We start from the raw sequence: 22,918 nt of genomic DNA, 5'->3' as shown, positions 1-22,918 counted from the left end.
GCTTCAAGTCACCTGTGCTACAGAGCAGCACCAGCTCACCATCGGAAGCAGCAGGTTGTGACAAAGGCGTTGTGTGCCAGCGCCTGGGAAAAGCTGCGCCTGGTTTTGTCCACTGCAGGGAAGAAATGCAGGGCCAGTGTTAAAGCTGCCTGGCAACAGAGGCTGGGAAAATTGGTTGTTTGGTTTTTTTCCCTTTGAAAACGTGAATCAGTCACTGACATTAAAGCACGTGGAGGAAAACCCAACCCCGCAGAGACAGCGCAGGGAGAGGGGCCATGAGGGAGCTCCCGTCCCCTCGCCTCTCCTCTGCTGCTCCCGCACGGCCCGGTGCGCTCGGCCGGCTCCCCCGAGGGCCCGGAGCCCCGCCAGATGGGTTTTAGGGGGCACCGGCAGCCCCGGGGGGCGCCCGGCCCCGCGCCCTTACGGGGGGCAGGAGGCAAGACACGAGCTGAGAGCGGGCCTGCCCACTATCTCCCAGCGGGCTCCTGGGCACAGCCCCGTGAGGCCGGCGGATGCGGGGCCGACGAGGACAAAGGCGCTCCGTTCCGTCGGCGAGGCACGGGGGTCCTGGGTCCGCCCCGCCGCGGGGGCCGCTGGGCTGGGCAGCGCCCGCGCGGCCCCTCAACTCCCCGCCCCAGCCGTCCCCGCGCCGCACGGGCCCCGCCCCGCCGCCCTCCGCTGCGCGCGCTGCGCGCCGGGTATTGTAGTTTCCAAGAGGCGTTGTCCACCGGCCGCGGCGCTGCGCGAAGACAGCACCATCTTCCCGGCATGCAGCGCGCTCCGCCCCCCCCCCCTCCCGCCGCCTCCTGCGCCCGTGTCGTTGCGCGCCGTGCCCGGTGCGCTCCCGGCCCCCCGCGCGCTCGCTTGTCCCGGGCAAGCCGGGGCGGCGGCGCTCTGCGCGCCAGCCCGCCATGGCGCTTCCCCGCGGCCGCGCAGCCCTGCCCGTAGGTGCGGGCGGCGCTCGGGCCGGGCGGGCCCGCGGGGGCCGGGCGGGGGCGGGGATGCGCCACAGAGGGACTCTGAGGGGCCGGGCGAGCGGGGGCGCGCTGAGGAAGCCCGTGGGGGCGCGGAGCACCCGCGGGACGGTGGGGGATCGCATGGGTGTGAGGTGGGGCGAGCTGTTCCCTGAGGGGAGTCGGGGGTGAGGAGCAACCGTGGGGCCGCGTTCGTGACGGGGGACAGTGAGGGGAGCGGGAGGTGCTGGGGCGGGCGAGGGGGGCTCAGCTGTTGCCAGGGGGGAGGGGAGGGTCGCCGAGGAGTTCTGCTGGGGACAGAACTGGGCGGCACCGGTGGGGGAGCAGCCAGGGATGGTGCAGGGTTGGGGTTCCCTGAGCTGGAAGAGGCGCGCTGGGGAGCTGAGCTTTGCCGGCGAGTGTACGGGGGAGAGTGGGAGCAGAGGGGTACCCTCAGCGAAAGGATTGCTGGGGAGCAGCAGCAGGAAAGGGGTGTCTGAAGACGATGATGTGGGTTGTGTTGGGGAAGGTGCTGGGGTGATGCCGGGAGTGGTGGTGAGGGGATGGAGCTATGGGGGTAACTGTCATGCCGAGGTGATGGGTGGGGAAAATGGTGCCTGAGACTTGATCAGTGTATATCATTAAGGTGAGGCTCCTTGACACATCTGGAAGGCATTTCTGTGAAGAATTGAGAAATGGGGTTCGTGAGAAGGGGCTGGCATACTTAGAGTGGGCTGGCAGGTTCAAGGAGAGCTGCAAATCAAGGAGAGAAGAAAGATGCAGGTAGCTCTTCAGGGAAATGAGGCAGGCTCTGAGAACCTCACATGAGAACTGTGGTGTTCTTGCTTGTCGCAGTTAACCAGTGGATGAGAAATTAGCACTTTCCCGTCGTGCTGCAACATCCCAACCCTCCCTGATTTTGCAGAAGCGAATGTCTGACCATCCTGTAGGCATGGCTCACCTGAGAGAGTTTGCCAGCCAGGTAAGTGGTGATTAAAAATTTATTTTAAACTCATTTCAAGGGCAAACATAACAGTGTTTGCTCTTGATATGAGGGTTTCAAACAAATCACCAGAAAATCACTTTTTGCCACTCTTTATCTCTCTTGCACATGTCTCAGCTTACTCCTGTTAGCTGATTGACTTGTGTCTCCGTGCTGGTGTTGAGTGATAGTGTTGTGTTGCCAGACATATAGAAAAGTAGTTCTTCACACACTACGGGGCCTTCCTCTGAGGTTAAATTTGCTTTTTGTAGGGAGACAGGAGTCACTGGGAGACAGTCTGAGTATTTTTGGGAGGGGAAGTCTAGAAATGGGAGCAGAAAAACTGTGTGCTGGCTGTGCCAGATGTACCTTCCTAAAGTGTTCGTGGCATTAGTCTCAGAAAAACAGTGCTTGTAACCTCACTGCATCAGAGGCAGTGATATTTGATACTGAGCAGTAACTCTTCTGAGAGATCTCAGCCTCCATGGATGCAGTTAAATGCTGCTGTTGTGATGGCATTTTCATAAGAGGAATGTGGAAGGATGATGTCATGACTTGGGACTAAAAGCTAAACCACATTAATAGTATTGGCTTGCATCTTCTTCCCTCTGAATTGGGTCGTGGGGTGTGTTTGATTATTGGCAGATGTCAGGACCAAATGTAGGTCCTCTTAAGCCATGTTTTGTGAGAATTTTGGGCATTTTTCTGTTCTCCTTATAGGTGTAGAATTACTGAAAGCCTCAGTGGTTTGAGATGATGCCTTCTGTGAACCTTTTCTGATTTAAAATTGATTTTCAGTACATCTTAGTTTACATGCTGTTTTTCACATCCACTGTTTCCCCAAAGTGTTTATGGAATTAAATGCAAATAGAGTGCCTGAGTGAGTCACTGTACAGGGAGAGAAGGAGAAGGATGCTGTCTGGTTAGAACTGAGTTCTGTAGCTATAGAGGAGGTTGCTCTGAAGTTTTCTTTGTACACAACATTCACTCAGGAAACTTATCAGAGTTCCAGTGGTCTCAGCTCTGAATTTATTATGGAGATGTGAGGCATTCTTAGATCTTGTCATCCCATGCCTCTCTGGTCTTGGAATAGGAAACCAGTCTGTGTTGTCCATTCCTCTGGTCTTTTCAGGAATCCTTGGTGCAACCTTGAAATCTGTGTAACCGAGGCTTGCTGGGAGGGCAGTAGGAACTGGCCTGAAGTTCTGTTCACCAGGATTTAGGGAACAGTGGGAAATACTGTGAAAATCAAGAGACTAAGACTTAGATTGGGATGTCAGAGGCTTGAGTTGTCTGATTCCCAGTTCTGGTGCTGATGGGCAGTGTTACCTTAGGCTGATCCCCAGGTTGTTCTGCGGCTGTGCCTCCATTTTTCAGGCTCAGGAGGCTGTTTCTCTCTTTCCTTGACTCCCCTTTGCTGTGTACATACAGCACTGTAGGTCTTTGGTCTTTGTCTGGAGCTCTGTGTGCCAGGTGATATATTTACATTATCCTGTTTAAAGCTCTGATCTGAGCTCTGTTTCTAGTTTTGTTGTTCCTTATGTGACCTTGAAGAAGCCATTCAGGTTTTTTGGCTAAGTAATGCTTTACTCCCTGAAGCAAAAGCATGCTGCCTGTGAAGCGAGTTGGGAGTCTCAAATTAGTGTGTATCAAAGTGCTGAACACAAACTTCCCTCTTGTCTATAGTCCAGAAATTCAAAACTGCCTCAGGTTTTGACAGTTGCAAAGAGCTGGGCACAGATTTCACACAGAAGGGAAACTTTCAGATGGTTTCAGATACAAGGCTGATTTCCTCAAAGAGAACACAATGCCTGCTGCAGACACCTGTGTTGGTGGCCCAGAGGTGAGTGTGCAGCATGCAGTGTGGGTAAATGCTGGGTGGGAAGTTGGGGAGCAGAGGAGGCAATGGGAAAAGAAGATGACAGGTTTATTAATACCAACTTCCTCCTTTCCACTGTGTTTTGGCAGAGGAAAATTGTGTTTGTTTGTTTGGCTGTTTGGAAAGTGCTCTAGTCAGAAATAACACTAAATGCTTCTGGTTCCAAATAAACCCTTGGAGGTTGCCAGGCTCTCCATCAGCTTCAGCTCATAAAATGTTGTGGCCTTGGCAATCTTCTGTTACAGACCTCTCCCGTATAGAACAGTGATTCCAATTCCAACCTACCACAGACCAAGGAAGTCTCATTTCCAAAAGTGTTTAAACACCCCTCAGTGTTTTATGTAGCAGATGCAGGCATGATTCTTGCTCTCTAATATTTTGAGAATGAGATCCAGCTGGACATAGCCCAGAGAGAAGATCTTCAGCTGGTTCAAGTGGTGTTTGCTTCTGTTCCCAATACACAGCTTATCTTTCCAGGCAGCAGCTTTGAAATGAGGGCAGATACTTACTGTAGGCTTTCTCTAGTCTCCTCTCAAAGACTATGGATATCACGTCTCTGCAGCTGGAGGGGGCAAAGTTGCCAAAGCCCATTCTTTCCCCATGAAGCAGCTGGTGTTACTGCCAGGCTTGTCTCATAACACACTGCAGTTCCTAATTCCTGATGGCTGCAGTGAGTTGCTCTGTTTTAAAACATGGCATCATCAGTCAGGATGGCAAACACCCCCACACCTGTCAGGACCTTCTTTCCTGTGCTGTGAGATTAGATCCCAGAGGGCAGAAGTGGAGCACATTACTAGGAGATTGTCGTCATCCCTCTCATGCTTTTTCCCTTCCTGTGCTTACAACAGAGATAGTGCATTGTGTGCTCCCCCCTCCAAAGTCTGCCCAGGCCTACCTGAACCATCTCTGGTGCCTGACTGCTCTCAGTGGGGAGGAACAGCATGAGGCTTTCTGCTCCAGAACTGCTGTGTAATAAACATTCAGTCAAGCGAAAAGGTACAATGCAGTGACCATCCCTTAACAGTTTTACATGCAGTAGTGGAACAAAAAGCAGCAGCTGCTGGCCTGGAGTTCTGTTTTGCAGCCCTGGTGGGTTCTGTGAATGTGGAAGAAAATGGAAAGAACCTTAGCTGGTGAGCAGTTGCAAAGGTGACAGGTGCTAATAAGCCTCTTTGTGTTATCTGTGCTCATTTAAGCAAGTGTAAAGCATTTCATCTGGATTCTGGTACCTCCTACTAATGAAGTTTTCCAGGTGTGTTTGTAGCAGTGCAGTTCCAGAACACGGATTTACAGCCAGGGTGAATCTCTGACAAGACAACTGGCACTGAGATAATTTGCTTTTAGGAGAGGGACGGATGGTGCTTGTTACACCCCTCACTGCAGTGCTCTGCCAGTGCAGGTGTGTTGGGGTAGGGGAGAGTCAGGCTCCTGCAGTGCATTCTTCTCCTCCCCTGCCTCCCCAGCCCAAGGGCCCAGGTGTGACTGTGCTTCTCTCCTGACAGAGCAGTGCAGTTCCATGGCTCTCCATTCCTGGCAGAACTGCATTTGTGCTGTTGTCTGGTGAGTGCTAAGACTTTTATGGCTATGGATCTGAGCATTTGCTTGTCAGCGGCGAGTTAGGTGTGGCAGCTCAAAACAGATTTTTTTTTTTTTAATGGACAAGGGCTTTTGAGCAGATGTCCTGCAGGCTAGCATAATTCTATCTATGTTAGTTTGTCATGGGAATTCAGGATTGCTGAAAATGCCAGCTGGCAATGTCTTCTGTGGTTTCCACAATGATAGTTCACAAGGTGTTCCCCTGGGCAGACACTGACCTTCTTACATCAGGGATGGGCCTGTTTCCTCCTCCCTGTTTACAGAAAGTGAAGAAATTTGTCAGCAGACTCTGATCCTGCAGCAGCATCTGGAGATGTAACCGTGGCTGGAATGACTCTGTACCTCTTGGCCCTATACTGGCTCCCTGGGTTCTGGCTGTTGCTGGGTCTGACTTGTGTGATTCTGACCACTGTGTCAAGGGATATATGTCCTCAGGTCCTCCATAGAGTCGGATTCTTGCCCTGTCACCTGAGAGGTCCAAAGCAGTTCCAGGTCAGTTTTGAAGTGGCAGGTACTGGGAAGGTAAATCCAGTACCTACAGAGGAAGTTTCCTGTTCCACCCTAATGTGGTGGGCTTGTCTCATCTGCCCATCAGGTTTGTATTGTTTTCCCTAGTCCCTTGGGCAGAATTTCTGTGTGCTTGTCAGGAAGCTTTGTCTCCTTCACCACCCCTACCTGAACTGCTTTGTTCCACAGAAGACAGAATAAACCAACATCCAAGTCTGGAAGCTTGTTTACCAAGCTGTCCATGATTACAGAGCCCACCACATAAAGTGGTGGTTGTCCCAGAAGCTGCCTGCCATAGCCAGTGCTCTTATGTGTGGTGTCCTATTCTTGAGGAATCAGTCCTGATTCTCTGATATCTTATGCCAAGCTAAGGAGGGCAGCAGTCACTTCCACCTTGCTGTTTCTTACCTCATGGAAAAGTTATTTACATGGGAGGGGAGGAAGGTTTTCTTGCAGCTTTGCTTCCCTGCAGGATGTGGGTAGTGTTTCCTTTCGGAGCTGAGCAGGTGCTTCTAGGAGATGATCCTCTTTCCCTCCCTTCTCCCTGGTGTGTGGGAGTGGCTGATGTGGTGAGTGGCAGTTTTAGGGTGCAGTAGGTGACTGTGCAAAGTAACATCTGGGGCACATTGTTGCCCCTTCCTCCAAATAGGTCAAGAGGTGGAAACTGCTTCTGGTCTGCAGTGAGCCTGGACTAGCCAGACTGTTTTCCCTGCCTGCAGTCATCATTCTCATATTGTCTCCTGGCATTTCTCAAGCTCAAATCCTCTTCCTTTACCCTGCCTCCCTCTCTCCAGTCCCTGTTATGTGTCTCCAGTTCTTTTCATGTCTGCACATCCCCTCCCATCTGTTTCCAGTGCATTTGTTCAAAGTGCAGCCTGTTTAGGTGTTGCTATGGATGCAAAAGGATATTTGGTTACCCTTCTGTATCTTGGACTGGAGTTTGTGTAGAAATCCTGTTAAATGAGCTGACTGTAAAGCTCACTTGGTTCTGCCTTACAGCAGTGCACTGGGCACAGAAGGCAAACAACCTATAATGATGGGCTGGCTTAATCATTAAGCAGCACCTTGGGCTGCTCAATGATGGCCTGCTGCTGGAACCTGGTATGAGATGGAAAAATGCAGCTTCCCTGCTCTGTGATAAAATCTGCCAGCTCAAGGCCCTTGCGAGGGAGTGGTCTGGTGTTAGAGGGGAGACCGACAAGTTCTGGGTGTGGAAAACTCCCTATAGCAGCTTGGCTACTTCCTGTAGGTCAGGCCATATTTTCCAGATTATTTTTTTTAACTATTTTAAAAAAATTTAAAAAAAAAGGCAGAAAAAACTAATCACAAAAAGCATTTTAGTAGCATGAAGCAGAGCAGAACTTCCTGCTGTGCAGCTGGACTGAAATAAATAGTATTAGAAGGTGATTGTGGTTTGTCTGCTTTTTCATCCATACTCATCTTAATAAAGTGTTAACTGTGCAGCTGCTGTTAGAATCAGTATTTCTCTGTTAGTAGCTTCCCAGTTGATGTGCTTATCTAATGGAGGAAATGCTGTTTGCCTTTGCATCTGGGTGTGCCAGCCATGGGAGAGGCTGTTCCAGAAAAGCAGGTCAGGCAGATGGAGTGTCCATTCTGCTCTCCTGCCTCCTCCTTGCTGCTGACCTTCCAAAAGATGAGGTTTCCTCAGCAAGCATCTGAGGAGAGCTGGGCTGGGCGCTGCCTGGAAATCAGGCTGCAGCAGAGAAGACAGCTAATGTGAACTGGTATTGATACCAGTGGAGTATCTCACCCTCCAGACAAGTAGGGAAGGGTGCAAATCTCTCAAGTCATTTCAGTCTTTGAGTGCAGGACGGCTGACTAGGGAAACATTCTTATGGTCTCTTGCTTGTTTTCATTGCTGAAAGAAGGCTGGTTCTGGTACACCTTGCTGGTCTCTATTGAAGTGTGAGCAGGTGCTTGCTCGTGGAGCTGCTTTGCCACCAGTTTGTGCCTCCAGCTGAGCAGTCCTGTCCCAGAGGGGCTGACACTTTCCATAAAGAGACTTGCTGACATTCTCTTGCTGGACTTCCCTCCTCTTTCTCTCCCCCTCCTGCAGAGGCAGAAAGCCTGTGGAAGAGGTTTCTTCAGTTCTGATCTTGGATATATTCTGTGTCAAGTTTCTCAGACTTTTTTGGATATGTGAGTTTTGGATGAACTGATGAACACAGTAGGTGCACAGATGTGGAGATGAGCTGTATGGGTATGTGTGGTGCTCCGCAGCCCTGGGATCTAACGGAATTATCCCATCCCTGCTTTCTGGTTTAGCACTCCAGAGTGGACCCTGAGGAGCTGTTCACCAAGCTGGAGCGGATCGGCAAAGGATCGTTTGGTGAAGTGTATAAAGGGATCGACAACCGCACCAAGGAGGTGGTTGCTATCAAGATCATTGATCTGGAGGAGGCTGAGGATGAGATCGAGGACATTCAGCAGGAGATTACAGTGCTCAGCCAGTGTGATAGTCCCTACATCACCCGGTACTATGGCTCATACTTGAAGGTAGGACAGACCATGGAGGTTCCTTGCCAGCAGTTTGGGAATGGTGTGGGCTCCTCTGTGGGTTCTGCAGCGGATGGTGGCACACAGCACTGGAAGGTGCCCAATGTGTGAGTGTCAGTGTGGCAACAGGAACAGCAGCAGCTCACTGCATTGGTGTGCTCTTAATAGCAGACTGGGCTTTAAAACACTTGTTAAGCACATGGAAATGAGGTTCTGTGTGCTACCAAGAGCAGGGCACTTCACTGGAGAGAAAATTGTTAATTGAAGACTGGCCTCTCTCTCGCCTGACCATTCCTGAAAGGAAGTTTGTGGAATACTTTTCCAGAATAGCACAGTCTAAGGTAGTACCACTGAGGGATTTATGCCTCTGGAAAGAAGAGAAGTTTGAAACTGTACTTTGTGATCTTGTGATCACCATTTCATCAGAAATGGTGAAAAGAATAGGAATATGGAGGAGTGCTGATATGCTTCCCTTGAGAACAGGCTTAGGAATCCCTAATGGAAGCTACTAGTAGTGATGATCAGAGGTGGCCTCTGCATACTGTCTGCTGGAGGTGAAAGTAACACTGGGACTGCAGCAAAGAGTTCCTGAGTTCTTTGGATCCTGAATATTCCTTGCATATTTTTCAAAGGCCAAAAGGCATTTTCTCAGCCTTCTGCTGTAGTTTCGTGGGCCTGCTGTTTTTTCCTACCAGGACCTTGTGAACCTCAGTATGGAAATCTCTTCTCTGAGGAGTAAGATGTCTTGCCAATTGTACCCTTCAAGATGGCAGCCCTGTTAATGAGATCAAAGGCTGCAAAGCTCCCTTGCCATTGCCAAGAAGGAGTTATGCTGGATGTGCTGTTGGAGAGGTGCTAAGTGGCTCCAACCTGAGAATAAGCTTAATTCTGTGGGCTGGGCAGTCTGGTACCTGTAGGGGCACTTGCTTAGATAAAACTGCAGACTGAGATTTAGAAATGTACTGGAACCAGATCCACCTGTGTCAGCAGAAAAGAGGGAGCTGGGAGCTCCTTCCTTGACCCTCTGAGAGCTGTGGTGTGCAGCATCTCTTGGATTGTGGGATTGTGTACAGGACTACTCCCATGTCTTGCTGCCTCCCAGGTGTTTCACTTTTCTGCCTGCTTTTATTACTGTCTTTACTCTTGACTTGTGCTCTTGCTTGCAGGGCACTAAGCTGTGGATAATCATGGAGTACCTGGGAGGAGGTTCAGCCCTGGATTTGGTAAGTACATGGCAAGCTCTGCACTATGAAAACATTGTCTGGAGCCTTGGTTTGTGAAATGCCCGTGAACCAGACACTTACTTGCCACATACCATCTTTTTGGCAGTCCTGTGCCTGAGGGGTGTGCAGTGCAGGACAGACATGCTGGTTATGCTTATCCCAGGACAGAGGAAATGTTTGCCCAGAGCTCAGCTGTCCAAGCACTGTCCTCCAACAATACTGTGCTGCTGTATGATGGGAAGAGCCAGTGAACTGAAAAGTGACAGCAGCCAGTTGGTTTTGAGCTGTGTGAACCTGTACTTCACCATGTCAGAGTTCTGGTGTTCAGTGCTTGCATGGCTCAGCAGGGCCGTGGTTTGTGATCAAGTTACCCCAAATGTTAAGAGAATACAAATGCAGAATATGCCCGTAGGCAAAGTTCTACTGTGCCGTGTTCTGTCACAGGATTTTTCTCTTTAATGCCTGCTTTTCCAGAGCAGTAACCTGTCATGTAGGGGGAAAATGCTGAGCCTGCAGTGACTCACAGGAAGGTGTAGTTCAGGGCTGTCATCAGCAGACGTCATCTGAGTGTCAGAACCTTGGTTATTGCACTGGGAAGGCAGGACTTGGTTAGAGGAGAACTGATGGAAAGCAGAAGAGCTTTGATACAATACTCCAAAGCCTGAGGGTTGATGTTGTCTCCGGGCTGTTGCAGAGGCTGAAATACAGTTGTTATGTGCTAGCAGAGAGACCTGAACAAGAGAAACTGTTAAGATGTTCTGTTCACTAATGTATTTCCAGGCCAAAGCAAGAGTTGAGCATCCTGCTGTTTGTTTGGGAAGCCTTTAATAGACTGATAGACTAGCAGAAAAGTTTTTCCATTTAATGCTTCCAGGTGCAAAGTCCAGCATTCTGCTTGGAGAATGTGCACCAGGCATGCAAGTACTTCCTACTGAGTATGACCTTCTGGGCCAAGGTTTCCAAGTAATAAACTGAGAGCCTGAAAAATCTGAGGCGTCAGTCACCCTCTTTTAAGTCATCTTTCTGCCCTTTATCAGCTAAAACCGGGACCGCTGGAGGAGACTTACATAGCTACTATCCTGAGAGAAATCCTAAAGGGTTTGGATTATTTACACTCAGAGAGGAAGATCCACAGGGACATCAAAGGTAAGACTGGAGAGCTCAGCTCCCTTTCTTGTCAGGGACATTAGTAACATAGAATTCAGAAGTATCATATAGCGATAATCTGTGAGATTTCAAAGACTGTTTCTCAGTGCTCCTTTTCCTGTTAGGTTTCTGTTTTCTGAATCCGATGCTTGTCACTGTATCACAACTCATGCTTTTCATGTCTTTAGGTGTTTAGAGTAAAGGGATCTGTAGCTCTCCTCTGGCACATGGAGTTTGGACAGGCAGGGAGCTAAAGCAAAGGAGTTGATGAAAGGCATGCTCAGATATTAGCTGACTCATGTCTGGACATCTGGTTTGCTGGTGGACCCCAGGGGTGTGCGTGCTGGTCATCATGGTTATAGCTCACAGTGAAGGTGAGCTGTCCTCATGCAGGGTTCACAGCCCTAGAAAATGAGGGCAGCTTGCATCAGCTTATCCTGTTACTGGTTTTTATAGTAATTGGCCTCGTGCAGTGTAGAGAGTGCTGGCACCTGCCTCCTGAAGAGCAGTGTCACAGCGAGCCCAGAGCATCAAAAGACAGTGGGAGGATAGAGGGACAGTGCTGTGGAGCCATGGCCAGTGCTGGATGCTCACTCCTCTGACCCCCTGCAGGAGGGGAGGTGAGCAGGCAGAGCACAGTAACCTCATGCAGGGAGATAAGGAGAAAAGATTCCATTGTGTATGTGGGACTGCACATTTCTAGGGCTGCAAGACGTGCAGGGCTGTTGGCTGTCAGCAGTGGGAAAATGCTGAAAGTTTGTAGGCAGGGTCTCTCTCATGATGAAAAGTCCTGCAGAAAACCCCCATTCCCAAACCTGCACAATGTTACTGTCTTATGAGTGAGTGGGAAGAAGCATAAGACTGGGACTTGAGCTCTTCAGAAGGATCTGCAATTTCACCTGTGCTGAATGCTACACCGAAAAAAAAATCAAGGCCATTAGGGGCCATGTTGCCCTGCCTTCTTTGTGTGGCCAGGTGTCACATGTAGTTGATTGTGTGGCCCTTCACATCTGCTCCTTGCTCCTACCATAGCAATATTCCTGTTGTGATCCAGCCAAGTGCATGAACTTGTTCATGTTACCCGGTGGAGTTCAGAGCACGAGAATGGGTGTGAGGCTGAAAATCCAAGCTGAGGGTTATCACTGGGGGTGAAGGAGAATGGCATGGGAGGGCCCTTCTCAGTGTTCAGTTCTGTGTGGGCTGGAGATTCAGAAGGCAGCAGACTTAATGCTGATTTGTGTGAACAGCTGCCAACGTGCTGCTTTCGGAACAAGGAGATGTGAAACTGGCTGACTTTGGGGTGGCTGGACAGTTGACGGACACCCAAATCAAGAGAAACACCTTTGTGGGGACTCCATTCTGGATGGCACCAGAGGTCATCAAACAGTCTGCTTATGACTTCAAGGTGAGTTTGGGAGCAGGAGGGTTGCTACTTGGGCCTACTTGGATGTGGTACTAGGACTGGAACAGGGATTGGAAGTGCTGCTTACTACAGGAATGATTCTTTCCTGTTATGGTTCAGGGTCTCCTGGAGAAGTTTGTGTATTAGACATGAAATGCTCCATCTGATTTTATATAATTAGCCTTTTGGCTGTCCTGAAACTGTGTGTTTTCATGTTGTAGCATTGCTCCTCATTCTTCTGCTTTCGTTCTTCTGCTTTCAGGCAGACATCTGGTCCCTTGGAATTACAGCCATTGAACTAGCAAAGGGAGAGCCTCCAAATTCTGACTTGCATCCTATGAGGGTTCTCTTCTTGATCCCCAAGAACAATCCTCCAACACTTGAGGGTCACCACAGCAAACCCTTCAAGGAGTTTGTGGAAGCCTGTCTCAATAAGGATCCTAGATTTGTGAGTATTGCTGCCCACCCGTGGACTCAATGATCCTTGTGGGTCCCTTCCAGCTCACAAGATTCTGTGATTCCACTGGAAGTCAGTGTGCTGCATGTTCAGTGTGCAGCGATGATTGGATGTGACATGCTTTCCTTATCTGCTCCAGAGGCCAACAGCTAAAGAATTGCTAAAGCACAAGTTCATCACACGCTACACCAAGAAAACCTCATTCCTAATGGAGCTGATCGATCGATTCAAGCGCTGGAAGTCAGAGGGCCACGGAGAAGATTCCAGTTCTGGTGATTCCGATATGTACGTACATGTTCTGCACAGAGGAGTGCCTACACAGCTCAGGTCCTTTTCCCACCGGGGTTGGAGATCTTATGGTAGCTCAGAGAGACCTGTGAGCATCCATTTGTGGGAACAGGTGACTGCTGCCTGAAGAACCAGGCTGTTACCTCCTGTTCAGTGGGATCCGGTTCTCTGTTCCGGTGTTAACCTGTGGAGCTTCTTTGCTGAGTGTAAGGAGCTGTAGTACTGACAAGAAACACTTAGTCTGGGTGTAAATAGTAAAACAGGGCTCTTGTTGCCTGTATTTTGTGTCCATTCCGTTAAGTACAAGAGCGACAGGCTTTAGTAACTGTGGCAAGAGCTGTGTTGGTGTGTTTGTGTACTCATGGGTAGAGCTTTGCTGCTGCTGTGCAGGACAGTCAGGTTATGGGCCTCAGGTGGGGAAAGGGCACTTTATTGCCAGAGTGGTATCACAGAACTGCTCTTTAACTGTAGTGGCAGTGACTCAAGGACTCTGGGAGATTGGCTTGTAACATCTAAGCCTGAAATTCTGAGCTTGTATTGTCTTGAAATTCTCCTAAATTTAATTAGCACTAGAAGCTTCTTCAAGCATCTAGAGCAAAAAGGTGACTGTGATGATTTGGAAACATGATGTAGTACTTAGCTCAGATCTCTCAGGTGCTGTGTATGTGCTGTAGAAGTGGTTTCTCTTTAGGATTTTTTTCTGGGATAAGGAAATGCCTGGAGCTCTGTGATGATATGGCAACAGAGTGGGACAGAGCTTATGACTCGAGGACTACATGGGCAGTTCCCTGATGTATGGAACTGAGGATTTGTGTTGACCTTCCCTTTTCATTTGCAGTGATGGAGACGCAGAAGATGGAGACCAGGGTCCAATCTGGACATTCCCACCAACCATTCGCCCCAATTCCTTGAGCAAGCTGCACAAAGGAATGGCTCTTCATGGTTCCCAGAAGGTCTGTGTGCTGTCTGGTCTTTCTGAAGTGGACTGAACTAACACAAGCTTTTGGGTGTCTTGGGAAAGCCACAAGGCACTCATGTTCTATCTAAAATTTACTTCAGTCTGGCACCCAGGGCTGGTGCTCCAGAATTGCCTTTTCCACATCATCAGAGTACTGCAACCTGTGGCTTTCCTGAAACCTGGTGAGGGGACTGCCATGGAGGTGGTGTGAATTCACCAAAAGCTTAGTACTTTACACTTACACTTAGTACTTACACTTGTGTGCCCTGGGAGCTTTTGCATGTGCTTGTAACTTCTGTTCCTGTTGCTTTCCAGCCTACTGAGCCCATTAAGAGGCAACCACGGTCACAGTGTCTCTCCACGCTTGTTCACCCAGTTTTTGGGGAGGTGAGTAGAACCTTCTTGGTGCCTGTGCTGGTTGGAGATGGAGATACCTGACATGGATAAGTAAATGGGAAGGATTTGGAGAAGGGAAGTGCAGTGAAGTATCTAGTAGGGTTAGGGGATTCTGAAGCATTTGTGCCTCTGCTCAGAGGGCTGGATTGTATGTGGGGAAAGTGAGTATGTCCCTGGCATGTCCTCCCCAAAACAGTTGTGTTTGAAAGCAAAGCATTACCCTGTTGTCTTCTGGTGATCTGTCTTCGGATCCTCACCTGTCTCTCCTGTGTCTTAGGCTTGCTGGTTAGGTAGCTCTGGACTCTGATGTCTGTGGCTGAAGTGCAGCTTCTGTTAAGGCAGGCAGGTACTCGAGCTGGCCTGTCACTGTGCATGTCCCCTGCCCTCCTGCTGTGCTGCTGTCCACAGCACAGTCACTGAGGGGAAGGTAGGTGGGTTAGAGCAGCAGTCAGCTTTGCTGGTTGCTGGACCATTTCTTGATCTACACATCCTGCTACTAGTAGCATGCCAAGGCCCAGGAGTTCCCTGCCACGTATCCTCTGGAAGGCATGCAGAGAAAATGTGTTTGGAAAAGCCACCCTGTTCCCTGCCTTATGTTCAGGGTGGGGATGTGGAGCTGAAGTAAAAGCTGCCATTAATGATAGGATGGTGTCTGTATCAGCATAAAGGTGACTTGTCTTTTTGGGTGATGTTCTCAGGGAAGAGAAGAGGAGGATAATCATAAGGGGGGGCTGGCTACGGGCTCTAGTTGCTCCTTCCAGCAGGAGTGTAGGAAAGGAGGTTCTGCTTCGAAAGAAATCACTTAGGCACTGCATGTCAGGGTTCTTCTTGGGGTGCTGGTCACAGAGACCCTTTCTTCTGTCCTGAGGACTTACTCTTTTCTGGATCCTGATGAGGTGGCCCAGCAGAGAACTGTGCCTTTTCGGGGATAGTTTCTGGACTTAACTCCCTTTTCTCAGGTCTGGTGCTATGTGGAAGGAGGGTTTGGGGCGTGACAGGAACCAGAGGTCATCCCAAAAAGCAGATTACTGAGACAACTCCGCTTTGGATATTGGGACTTCATCTAACTGAGCTCTTCTGTACTGCACTGGGCTTGACTTCCAGAGGTCAGAGCATGAGGCCAGTGTTCTGGGTCTTGTAGGCCTAGACCTGTAAGATTAAACCAAATTAAAACTATGTTGGTTCCTGATGCAGGCAGTTTGGTTGTGTAGCACAGTCACTGACATCTGGGTCTCTGTTCAGTTTAGGAGCCTCCTGGGACAGGGCTGTGAGTATGAATGCATTTTTGTGCTTCTCCATACCAACCTTGTTGTAGCAGTTCCAGGTGGGAAGTGGCTTCTTGGGCATTTCATTTCTGCTACTTTGACTCCCTTGCCCCAGTTTGTTGATCCTCCTTTCCTTTGATTAGACTTTCGTGCTGGCTCTGTGGATCCCACCGAGCAAAATCAGGTGCAGGAAGGGTTTTGGGCAGTCTCTGAAATAACCTGGCCTTTGTGTGCATTAGAGGGGGCTTGGAGGAAAACTTCTCCAAGCCAGAAATCTGCTTCACTGCTGGTTGCACGTGGTGTTCTTTTCAGTTCTAATTTCCTACCAGTGGCAGACTTCCTCCTTCTTACTGTTGAGTGATTGCCTCTGACCAGCTAGGTTTGATCCCCTCTTTCCATAAAATAGCTGAAGCTGGGCTTTATGAATGGAAATCTGACTGAAATGCTGTGTGTAATCTTTTAATTACCCTCTCTGCATGTGTGTTATTGGATGCTAATATTGAAAATGGCCCATGGGGAGTTAATTAACAGATGTGGGCAACTGCAAATCTGGAAACTTTTTGGGGCAGGGAGGGAAAATGGCATTTACGCTTGGAGGACCAAGCAGTGAGTTGGAGGCAGCCTGTAGGGTGAGCACAGTGCAGTGCTCTAATGTCTTGCTAGCCTCCAGAGAGCTCTTCTGCAGAGAGAGAAGACAGGCCAGCACAGACTGCTCCTGTCACAGGCTGCTGGGCAAGCCGAAGGTCAGGGGTGTGGCATCAAAGGCTGATGATAAACTGGCAGCTTATCTGCAGGACAGGCCCTGTGCTTGTTCTGAGGTGGGCAGCGTTTGGTAGGTGGACATCAAATCCTTGGCTTTAGCATCACAGCTATTTTTGGCTTAAGAAATCTGTACCCTTGATGTGTAACTGAGTTGCCCTTCATGCCCCTGCCATTCTGGCTGAGCAGAGGTGTGTGTGGGTTCCTCCCACAGCTGTGTGTTAGGCAGCAGGTGCCCCACTGAGGAGACAGCAGCCCTTTTTGTCTGGGAACTGTTTGTTCACAGTGGGGGACTCGGAGCACAGGGACGGCTGCAGCTGGGGATTAGTGTTCACATTTGTCCTGCTTTCCAGAGCATGGAGAAAAGGTGAGCTCCAGCAACAGGAAAGGCTGATCCTAAAATTGTGAGGCTTATGTAAAGCCCTTTAATCAGCGTGGCCTAATGGGAGCTTAATTGAACTGGACAGTGGTAGGCTGGCAGACGTTGCTTGTTCAGCAGGAGGTTTGATTGTTGTTCAGCTCCTTGTGTGATGGTGAACTGGGGAAGGACCTGTCATATCAGCACTTTTGGGAAGGAGGTGGGGAACTATTGCAAGGGGTTGGAATGTGGTATTTCCAAGTACAGACTCCTTCAGGGTCAGCACCAGTGACCTGTCAGGAGTTCCTTCTCGACAGAGGTGTAGCTCTTTGAATTTAACTATTGGAAATGTGCAAGCAGAGGCCCAGTTGGAGTGCACTGAGCATGAAAGATGTGAACTGAGGCTTTTCATCAGGGCAGATGCTGCATGTGGAGGTCTTGGTGCATGGGCTTCCTTCCCTTGCTCCCTGGGTAAAAGCTGTCTTGGAGAGGAGTGTTGGAGGCCAAGGGGCTCAGGATCCCTGGCTTGGCTGTCGTTTGCCTCGGCCTCTCAGTCACTAGAAGCAACTGAGACTTTTCTGGGGTTATTAAAAGTGGGGGTGACTAAGTCCTGGTGTTGGATATTTTCTGCCCTACCTGCCTTTGAGCCTGTGTGTGTGTCTGGGCACTGGGCTGTCATTAGCAGCAAAGGTGACTGTACTGCTTCAGGTACACCTGGAGTTCTTGGGGCTGTTACTACTCTACGAGTTTTCAGGGCTGTTGATCCATTTTTTATATCATTTAATTCATTTAAGAGTACATCCTGTTTTGGTAAGGACTTGATTGCCATTAGTACCTAGAAGAAAATCTGAATCCCAGACATTGGGTTTCCACCTTCCTGATCTACAGAAAGAGACCTTTTTGGTTTGTTTAAGTAAGAATGTGAGTGGCCTTCTGCACCCTGGTGGAGTCATGCTAAAAGGGGAAAGGGCCTTAGTGCTGGACTGCTTGACCAGTGCTTTCTGCAACAAAATAAGGATCTAATGCACTGTTTCTGGGTTGCAGCTCAAAGATAAGCACAAGCAGACTGGAGGCAACGTGGGAGCCATGGAGGAGCTGGAGAATGCATTTAGCTTGGCTGAGGAGTCCTGCCCAGGCATCTCTGACAAACTGATAGCACACATGGTGGAGCGGGTACAAAGGTGAGTGTCCTGAGTGTGAGCTGGCAGCTGTACTCCATGGGTGTGGGAAAGGTTGGTGCCAAGCAGTCAAGACAGACAAAAGTGAGTACTGGTGACAAGCTGCCTTAATAGTCCTTAGTCACTTCTTTTAGCTGCTTTCATGTAATGGAAGCAGCTCTTCATGCCCCAGAGGTCCTTCCTCACAGTGAAAAGGATTCTGTAGTGTAGAGGTATGTTGCAGAGCACAGAAAGATGCTACTATTCACCTTCATTTTGCACATATACCTATATACCTATGATGTCCTGCTGGTCCTATTACCCAGGTAGCAAGGAGTATGCAAAATCTCATCAGGATCACTTCTGGAATAGTAAGGTTTTGTTAATATGTATCTGTTTCATTGCGAGGAATGTGCTTTACAGCAGTATGTGCAGACAGTCACTGCTTGCCCAGCATCAGGTGTACAGAAAATACACAGGAAAGTGTGTTTTTCCTGAAGGCAATTGCTTATTAAACCAGTGAAGGAGTGTAATCTGGTAGAATTTAGTTCTTTGCTGTGTCAAACTTGCCTCCACTGCTGGCACCAAGTTCAGTCATATCCATGTGTTGCAGGCAGTAATGTCAGACCCTGATCACAGGGTTTTAATTTAACATTAATTCAGCTTTTCTCCCTTTCACAGCAGGCTATCCTAAATCTCATCCTTTTTGTTACCAGCAGAGAAACTTAACATTTGGCCCTCCCCTGGTTAGCAAGCTGGAAGTGTTTTGCCATACATGTGACCAAAGGAGCCATCCCATGCTCTGTCTGCCCCTGTAGACACAACCCAGGCTTTGCAGTTTTTATACCCTTGAACTTGGGCTTTCTAAGCATCTGCTTCTGATGGGTTTAAGTCTGTGCCTTGTAGCTCAATACCCATTGAATAGAACAGAATCATTAAGGTTGGAGAAGACGTCCAAGATCGAGTCCACCCTGTGATCAAGCCCCACCTTGTCAGCCAGCCCAGAGCACTGAGTGCCACATCCAGTCATTCCTTGGACACCTCCAGGGATGGGGAGTCCACCACCTCCCTGGACAGCCCTTTCCAATGCCTGACAACCGTTTCCATGAAGAATTTCTTCCTGATGTCCAACCTGAACATCCCACAGTGCAGCTTGTCCTGTCGCTTGTTGCCTGGGAGCAGAGCCTGACCCCCACCTTGCTACATCCTCCTGTCAAGAAGTTGTAGAGTGCAAGAAGGTCCCCCCTGAGCCTCCTTTTCTCCAGGCTGAGCCCCCCCAGCTCCCTCAACCACTCTTTATCTGACTTCTGCCCCAAACCCTTCCTCAACTCCATTGCTCTTTGGACTTTTACACTCCAGCAATGTCCTTGTCATGAAGGGCCCAGACCCGGACACAGGACTTGAGGTTGGGCCTCAGCAGTGCCAAGCACAGGGGGATGGTCACTACCCTGGTCTTGCTGGCCACACTATTGCTGACACAAGCCAGGATGCCATTGGCCTTCTTGACCACCTGGGCACATGCTGGCTCATGTTCAGCCACTGTTGACCAGCCCCCCCCACGTCCTTTCCCATCAGACAGCTTTCCAACCACTCTGCCCCAAACCTATAGCACTGCAGGGGGTTGTTGTGACCCACATGCAGGACTTGGCACTTGGCCTTGTTGAATTTCACACCATTGGCCTCAGCCTGTCCTGATCCGTCTGCAGAGCCTTCCTGCCCTCCAGCAGATCAACACTCCCACCCAACTCGGTGTCACCCGTGAGTGTACTGAGGGTGCATGCACTCCCCTCATCCCCTCATTGATAAAGATGTTAAACAGGACCAGCCCCAGCACTGAGCCCTGGGGACCTCCACTAGTGACTGACCCCAGCTGGATGTAACTCCATTCCCCATCGCTCTCTGGACCCAGCCAATCCAGCCAGTTTTTTAACCAGCAAAGAATGCACCTGTCCAAGCCATGGGCTGCAGCTTTTCCAGGAGAATGCTGTAGGAGACAGTGGACTACATCCACAGCCTTTCCCTCATCCTCTAGGTGGGTCACCTGGTCATAGGAGATCAGATTGGTCAGGCAGGACCCACCTTTCCTAAACACACCTGACCTCCTGGTTGTCCTGTACATGCTGCTGTCAAGCAAAGAAGAGTCCTAGATATTAAGGACCAAATGTACTGGCCATACTGGAGGGCTTCTGTTTCTGTGTCGTTCAGACTTCCAAGCAAATATACCATGGGTTCTGTGTTGATCCCTCATCTAATAATCTTTTAATGCTGTGAAGAGAACACTCTCATCATTCTGGCTGACCCACAGAGGTCATAGAAGGTGTCCCGGTGATTCCTGGAAAACCTGAGTGTCTGGCTGAGCAAGAGGTGCTCACAAATGCACACAGGTGACTGCAGGGCAGATGTTTCAGCATCAATCACTTTTGTCAGCCTAGGAATGACACTGCTGGATGGGGCAGAAGCTCAAGATACATTTTTGTGGGGGCTTGCAAAACCTCAGAGACCCTCTTGCTTTCTAGTGCTGAAAATTTCTTACTAGGTTAAAGCAATCTTGAAAGCCTGAAAAAAGTGCCACCTTGGCTTTTTTTTTTAAAATTGCTGTTGTTTGCTTTCAAAACTTTTTTTTATCTAGCAAAAACTGCAGGGGCAATGGGAATGGGGACAGACCTACACAGACTGACCCCTTCCCTCTCAGACCCACTGGACCCTCTCCTGGGGGGTGAGAGCTTCAAACAGCCAGAGCTGACCAGTTCCCCCCGCCCCGTTCTTCTTCCTCGCAGGTTTTCACACAGTCGGAACCACCTGACCTCTGCCCGCTGACACCCACATTCCCTGCTGCTGTCATGAGGGGGGAAGGATTTTTTCCAGCTTCATAAGAACTACATCTCTAATCCAGACCACCATCTGCCGTTGGATGTGACGTTGTGTGACGGACTCCAGGACATTTCAGAGCCTTCATGTTAGCCGTGTTTTCATGATAACCCAGGGTGGGGTTTGCGATGCAAGTACAATTTAGACCTTTTGCAGAACCCGAGATGGGTGGTCTAATTGTTTTTACAATGTAATCAATGCAGTTTTTAATTGTTTCCCTATGGATGTGTCCATTTTGGCTTGGTTTGATTCACAGCTTGTTTCTGGTAAATGCCTGGCTGCTGGAAAAGAGGGAGATTCTCTTCCACTGAGATGTGTTTCACAGGCGAGTCTGATGGGTTTTAGCCTCCTGGCCTTCCTAAAGAAGTGTTTGTGAGCAGTCATGTGTGAGTGCAGGGATGTTGGGAAGCTCTCCAGGCACTAGAGCCTCTGGGAGAGCGAGAGCAGCTCTCCAGTTGTTCTGGAGGATCACTTCAACCCCTTCACACACGAGTAACAAAACGCTTTCCAGAGCAGCAGCAGCTGAGCTGATGCGCTGCCGCTCTTTCCCAGCCTGTTGTTTCACAGGAGGATGGATTTGCTGACTGTACTTTTTTTTGGCTCTGGGACATCATTTTGTATTAGGCCTTGGTTCATCTGCTTCAGGCAACAGCAGAACTTGCTGTCAGTCTCTGGGAACCAGAAGGCAAAGTGGGTCCTTTTGCTGTGGGAGCTGGGGGGGTTCTTGTCCTTGGCGCTTTCAGCAGCAGAAGCACCCAGACAGGCAGGCTGGGCAGTGCTGGTCTCTGAGGTGAGCAGACACACTCTGTGCAGGCCCAAAAGGGGCAGAATGGTTAAGAAAGGGGAGTGGGTGGAACACAGCAGCCAAAGGCACTGACAGGGCTTTGGTTCACAAAGCAGAGGGACACTGCGTAGCAGTTCTCAAGGCAACAACCCGTCCTCTACAGGAAGGCACAAACTGGATGGCTTGCAGCAGTGTGGCGGGGCTGGGGGTTCCCAAAAGCTGCTCTAGGCATCCCCTTCTCAACCTTTCCTTTCTGGCTCTTCCTTCAGCCTGGGATCTAAACTCGCTGTAGCCAGGGCTCTGCTCCAGTTGACAAGCTGGGGTGGTGTTTGCTAGCAGAGCAGTTAAAGCATCTGCTGTGTTGGTTGCTTAAGGTATTCCAGCAGAGCCATCCCCAAGGAGCTTTGCTTTCTGTGTCATACTAGTTTATAAAGCAAATCTTTAATTCAGGTAAGCTCACAGATCTTAAATCTACACTTTAAAGGTCTAGAAAAACAGACTTAGGAAAATAACCCTTGATAGCTGGTTGCCTAGAGACCTGCCTTCTAATTGTGTAAAGATTCCCATGAAGTCAGCAAGACCTCAGTTATCCAGATCTTTCTGTCTGGGTCTTTGTGTGTGGATGATGTGGCTCACCCCAGAGCTGCTGAGAACAGAGGCTGGAGCTGTTCAGCCACTTTATTAGAAGCAAGGCTTGATTTTTGGTACTTGGATTCAGACCTGCAGATTTTAAGTGCTCAGGAGGACCATATGTTCCCTCATCCTGGTGTGCAGTGTTCACTTTAGCTTATGACTATCCTTTATTCTTCCTGATGGATAAATCCAGGCTCAGCAACACTATGAACCTGTCCCCTAGAGCAGAGGTGCTGCTGTTGGGTTTTGCTGGATCTCTGCTGCAGAGCAGTGTTCTGCTGTGGTGTGAGCCAGCTCAGAGCCTACAGTTAGGAAGAGCAGAACAAACCCATTTTTCCCTTAGGAGAAGTTAATGTATAGACAGGAAACTTGGAGAGGGGGAAGGTAGAGGCTGCAGGCCAGCACAAGGGCTCCTGCTGCTTTTAAAGTTGCTGTTCATGACGGTAGCAAACCGTGTTGATAAGGTACCTGTATCGTTACTCACACTCTCTGCAGTGTAATGAGTAAACTTTTTAAAGGAAACAATCCCCACAACCTTTGTCCAGTACTCAAAGCAACAATGGGTTTAGTTTTTAAAAACGTTGAAAGGGATCTGCCACTTTCAATAAAGTAACAAAAACAAATGAGGCTGGTGTAACTTTGTGTTATTAGGGGAGAAGGATTGGTTCCAGCTGCTTGTCTCTGCATCCCTCTTGGTCTTCCCCCATATCACCCAGGAGACAGACCCAAGTACTTTGTGTGCAAGGAGGAACTGCAGCTGAAGGCATGTCTGTCCTTTCTGCTGGTGCTA

The 22,918-nt window shown here is 49.5% G+C and overlaps 1 protein-coding gene across 1 annotated transcript; it reads left to right on the top strand.

Moving 5' to 3' along the window:
- The first annotated feature begins 905 nt into the window (after nucleotides 1-905).
- On the top strand, nucleotides 906-22,747 carry STK25 (serine/threonine kinase 25). The gene is made up of 12 exons (XM_018083156.2): nucleotides 906-948; nucleotides 1,809-1,935; nucleotides 8,204-8,434; nucleotides 9,601-9,657; nucleotides 10,695-10,803; nucleotides 12,051-12,208; nucleotides 12,468-12,653; nucleotides 12,802-12,947; nucleotides 13,789-13,903; nucleotides 14,224-14,295; nucleotides 17,731-17,867; nucleotides 20,621-22,747. The coding sequence occupies exons 2-12, from the start codon at nucleotides 1,885-1,887 to the stop codon at nucleotides 20,658-20,660; spliced, it is 1,302 nt and encodes a 433-aa protein (XP_017938645.1). The 5' UTR covers nucleotides 906-948; nucleotides 1,809-1,884; the 3' UTR covers nucleotides 20,661-22,747.
- Nucleotides 22,748-22,918: the final 171 nt, after the last annotated feature.

Source organism: Manacus vitellinus, unplaced genomic scaffold (genome assembly GCF_001715985.3).
Source record: "Manacus vitellinus isolate BGI_N305 unplaced genomic scaffold, ASM171598v3 scaffold_60_pilon, whole genome shotgun sequence".
Taxonomy (NCBI): Eukaryota; Metazoa; Chordata; class Aves; order Passeriformes; family Pipridae; genus Manacus; species Manacus vitellinus.
This window is presented reverse-complemented; position numbering and strand designations above follow the sequence as displayed.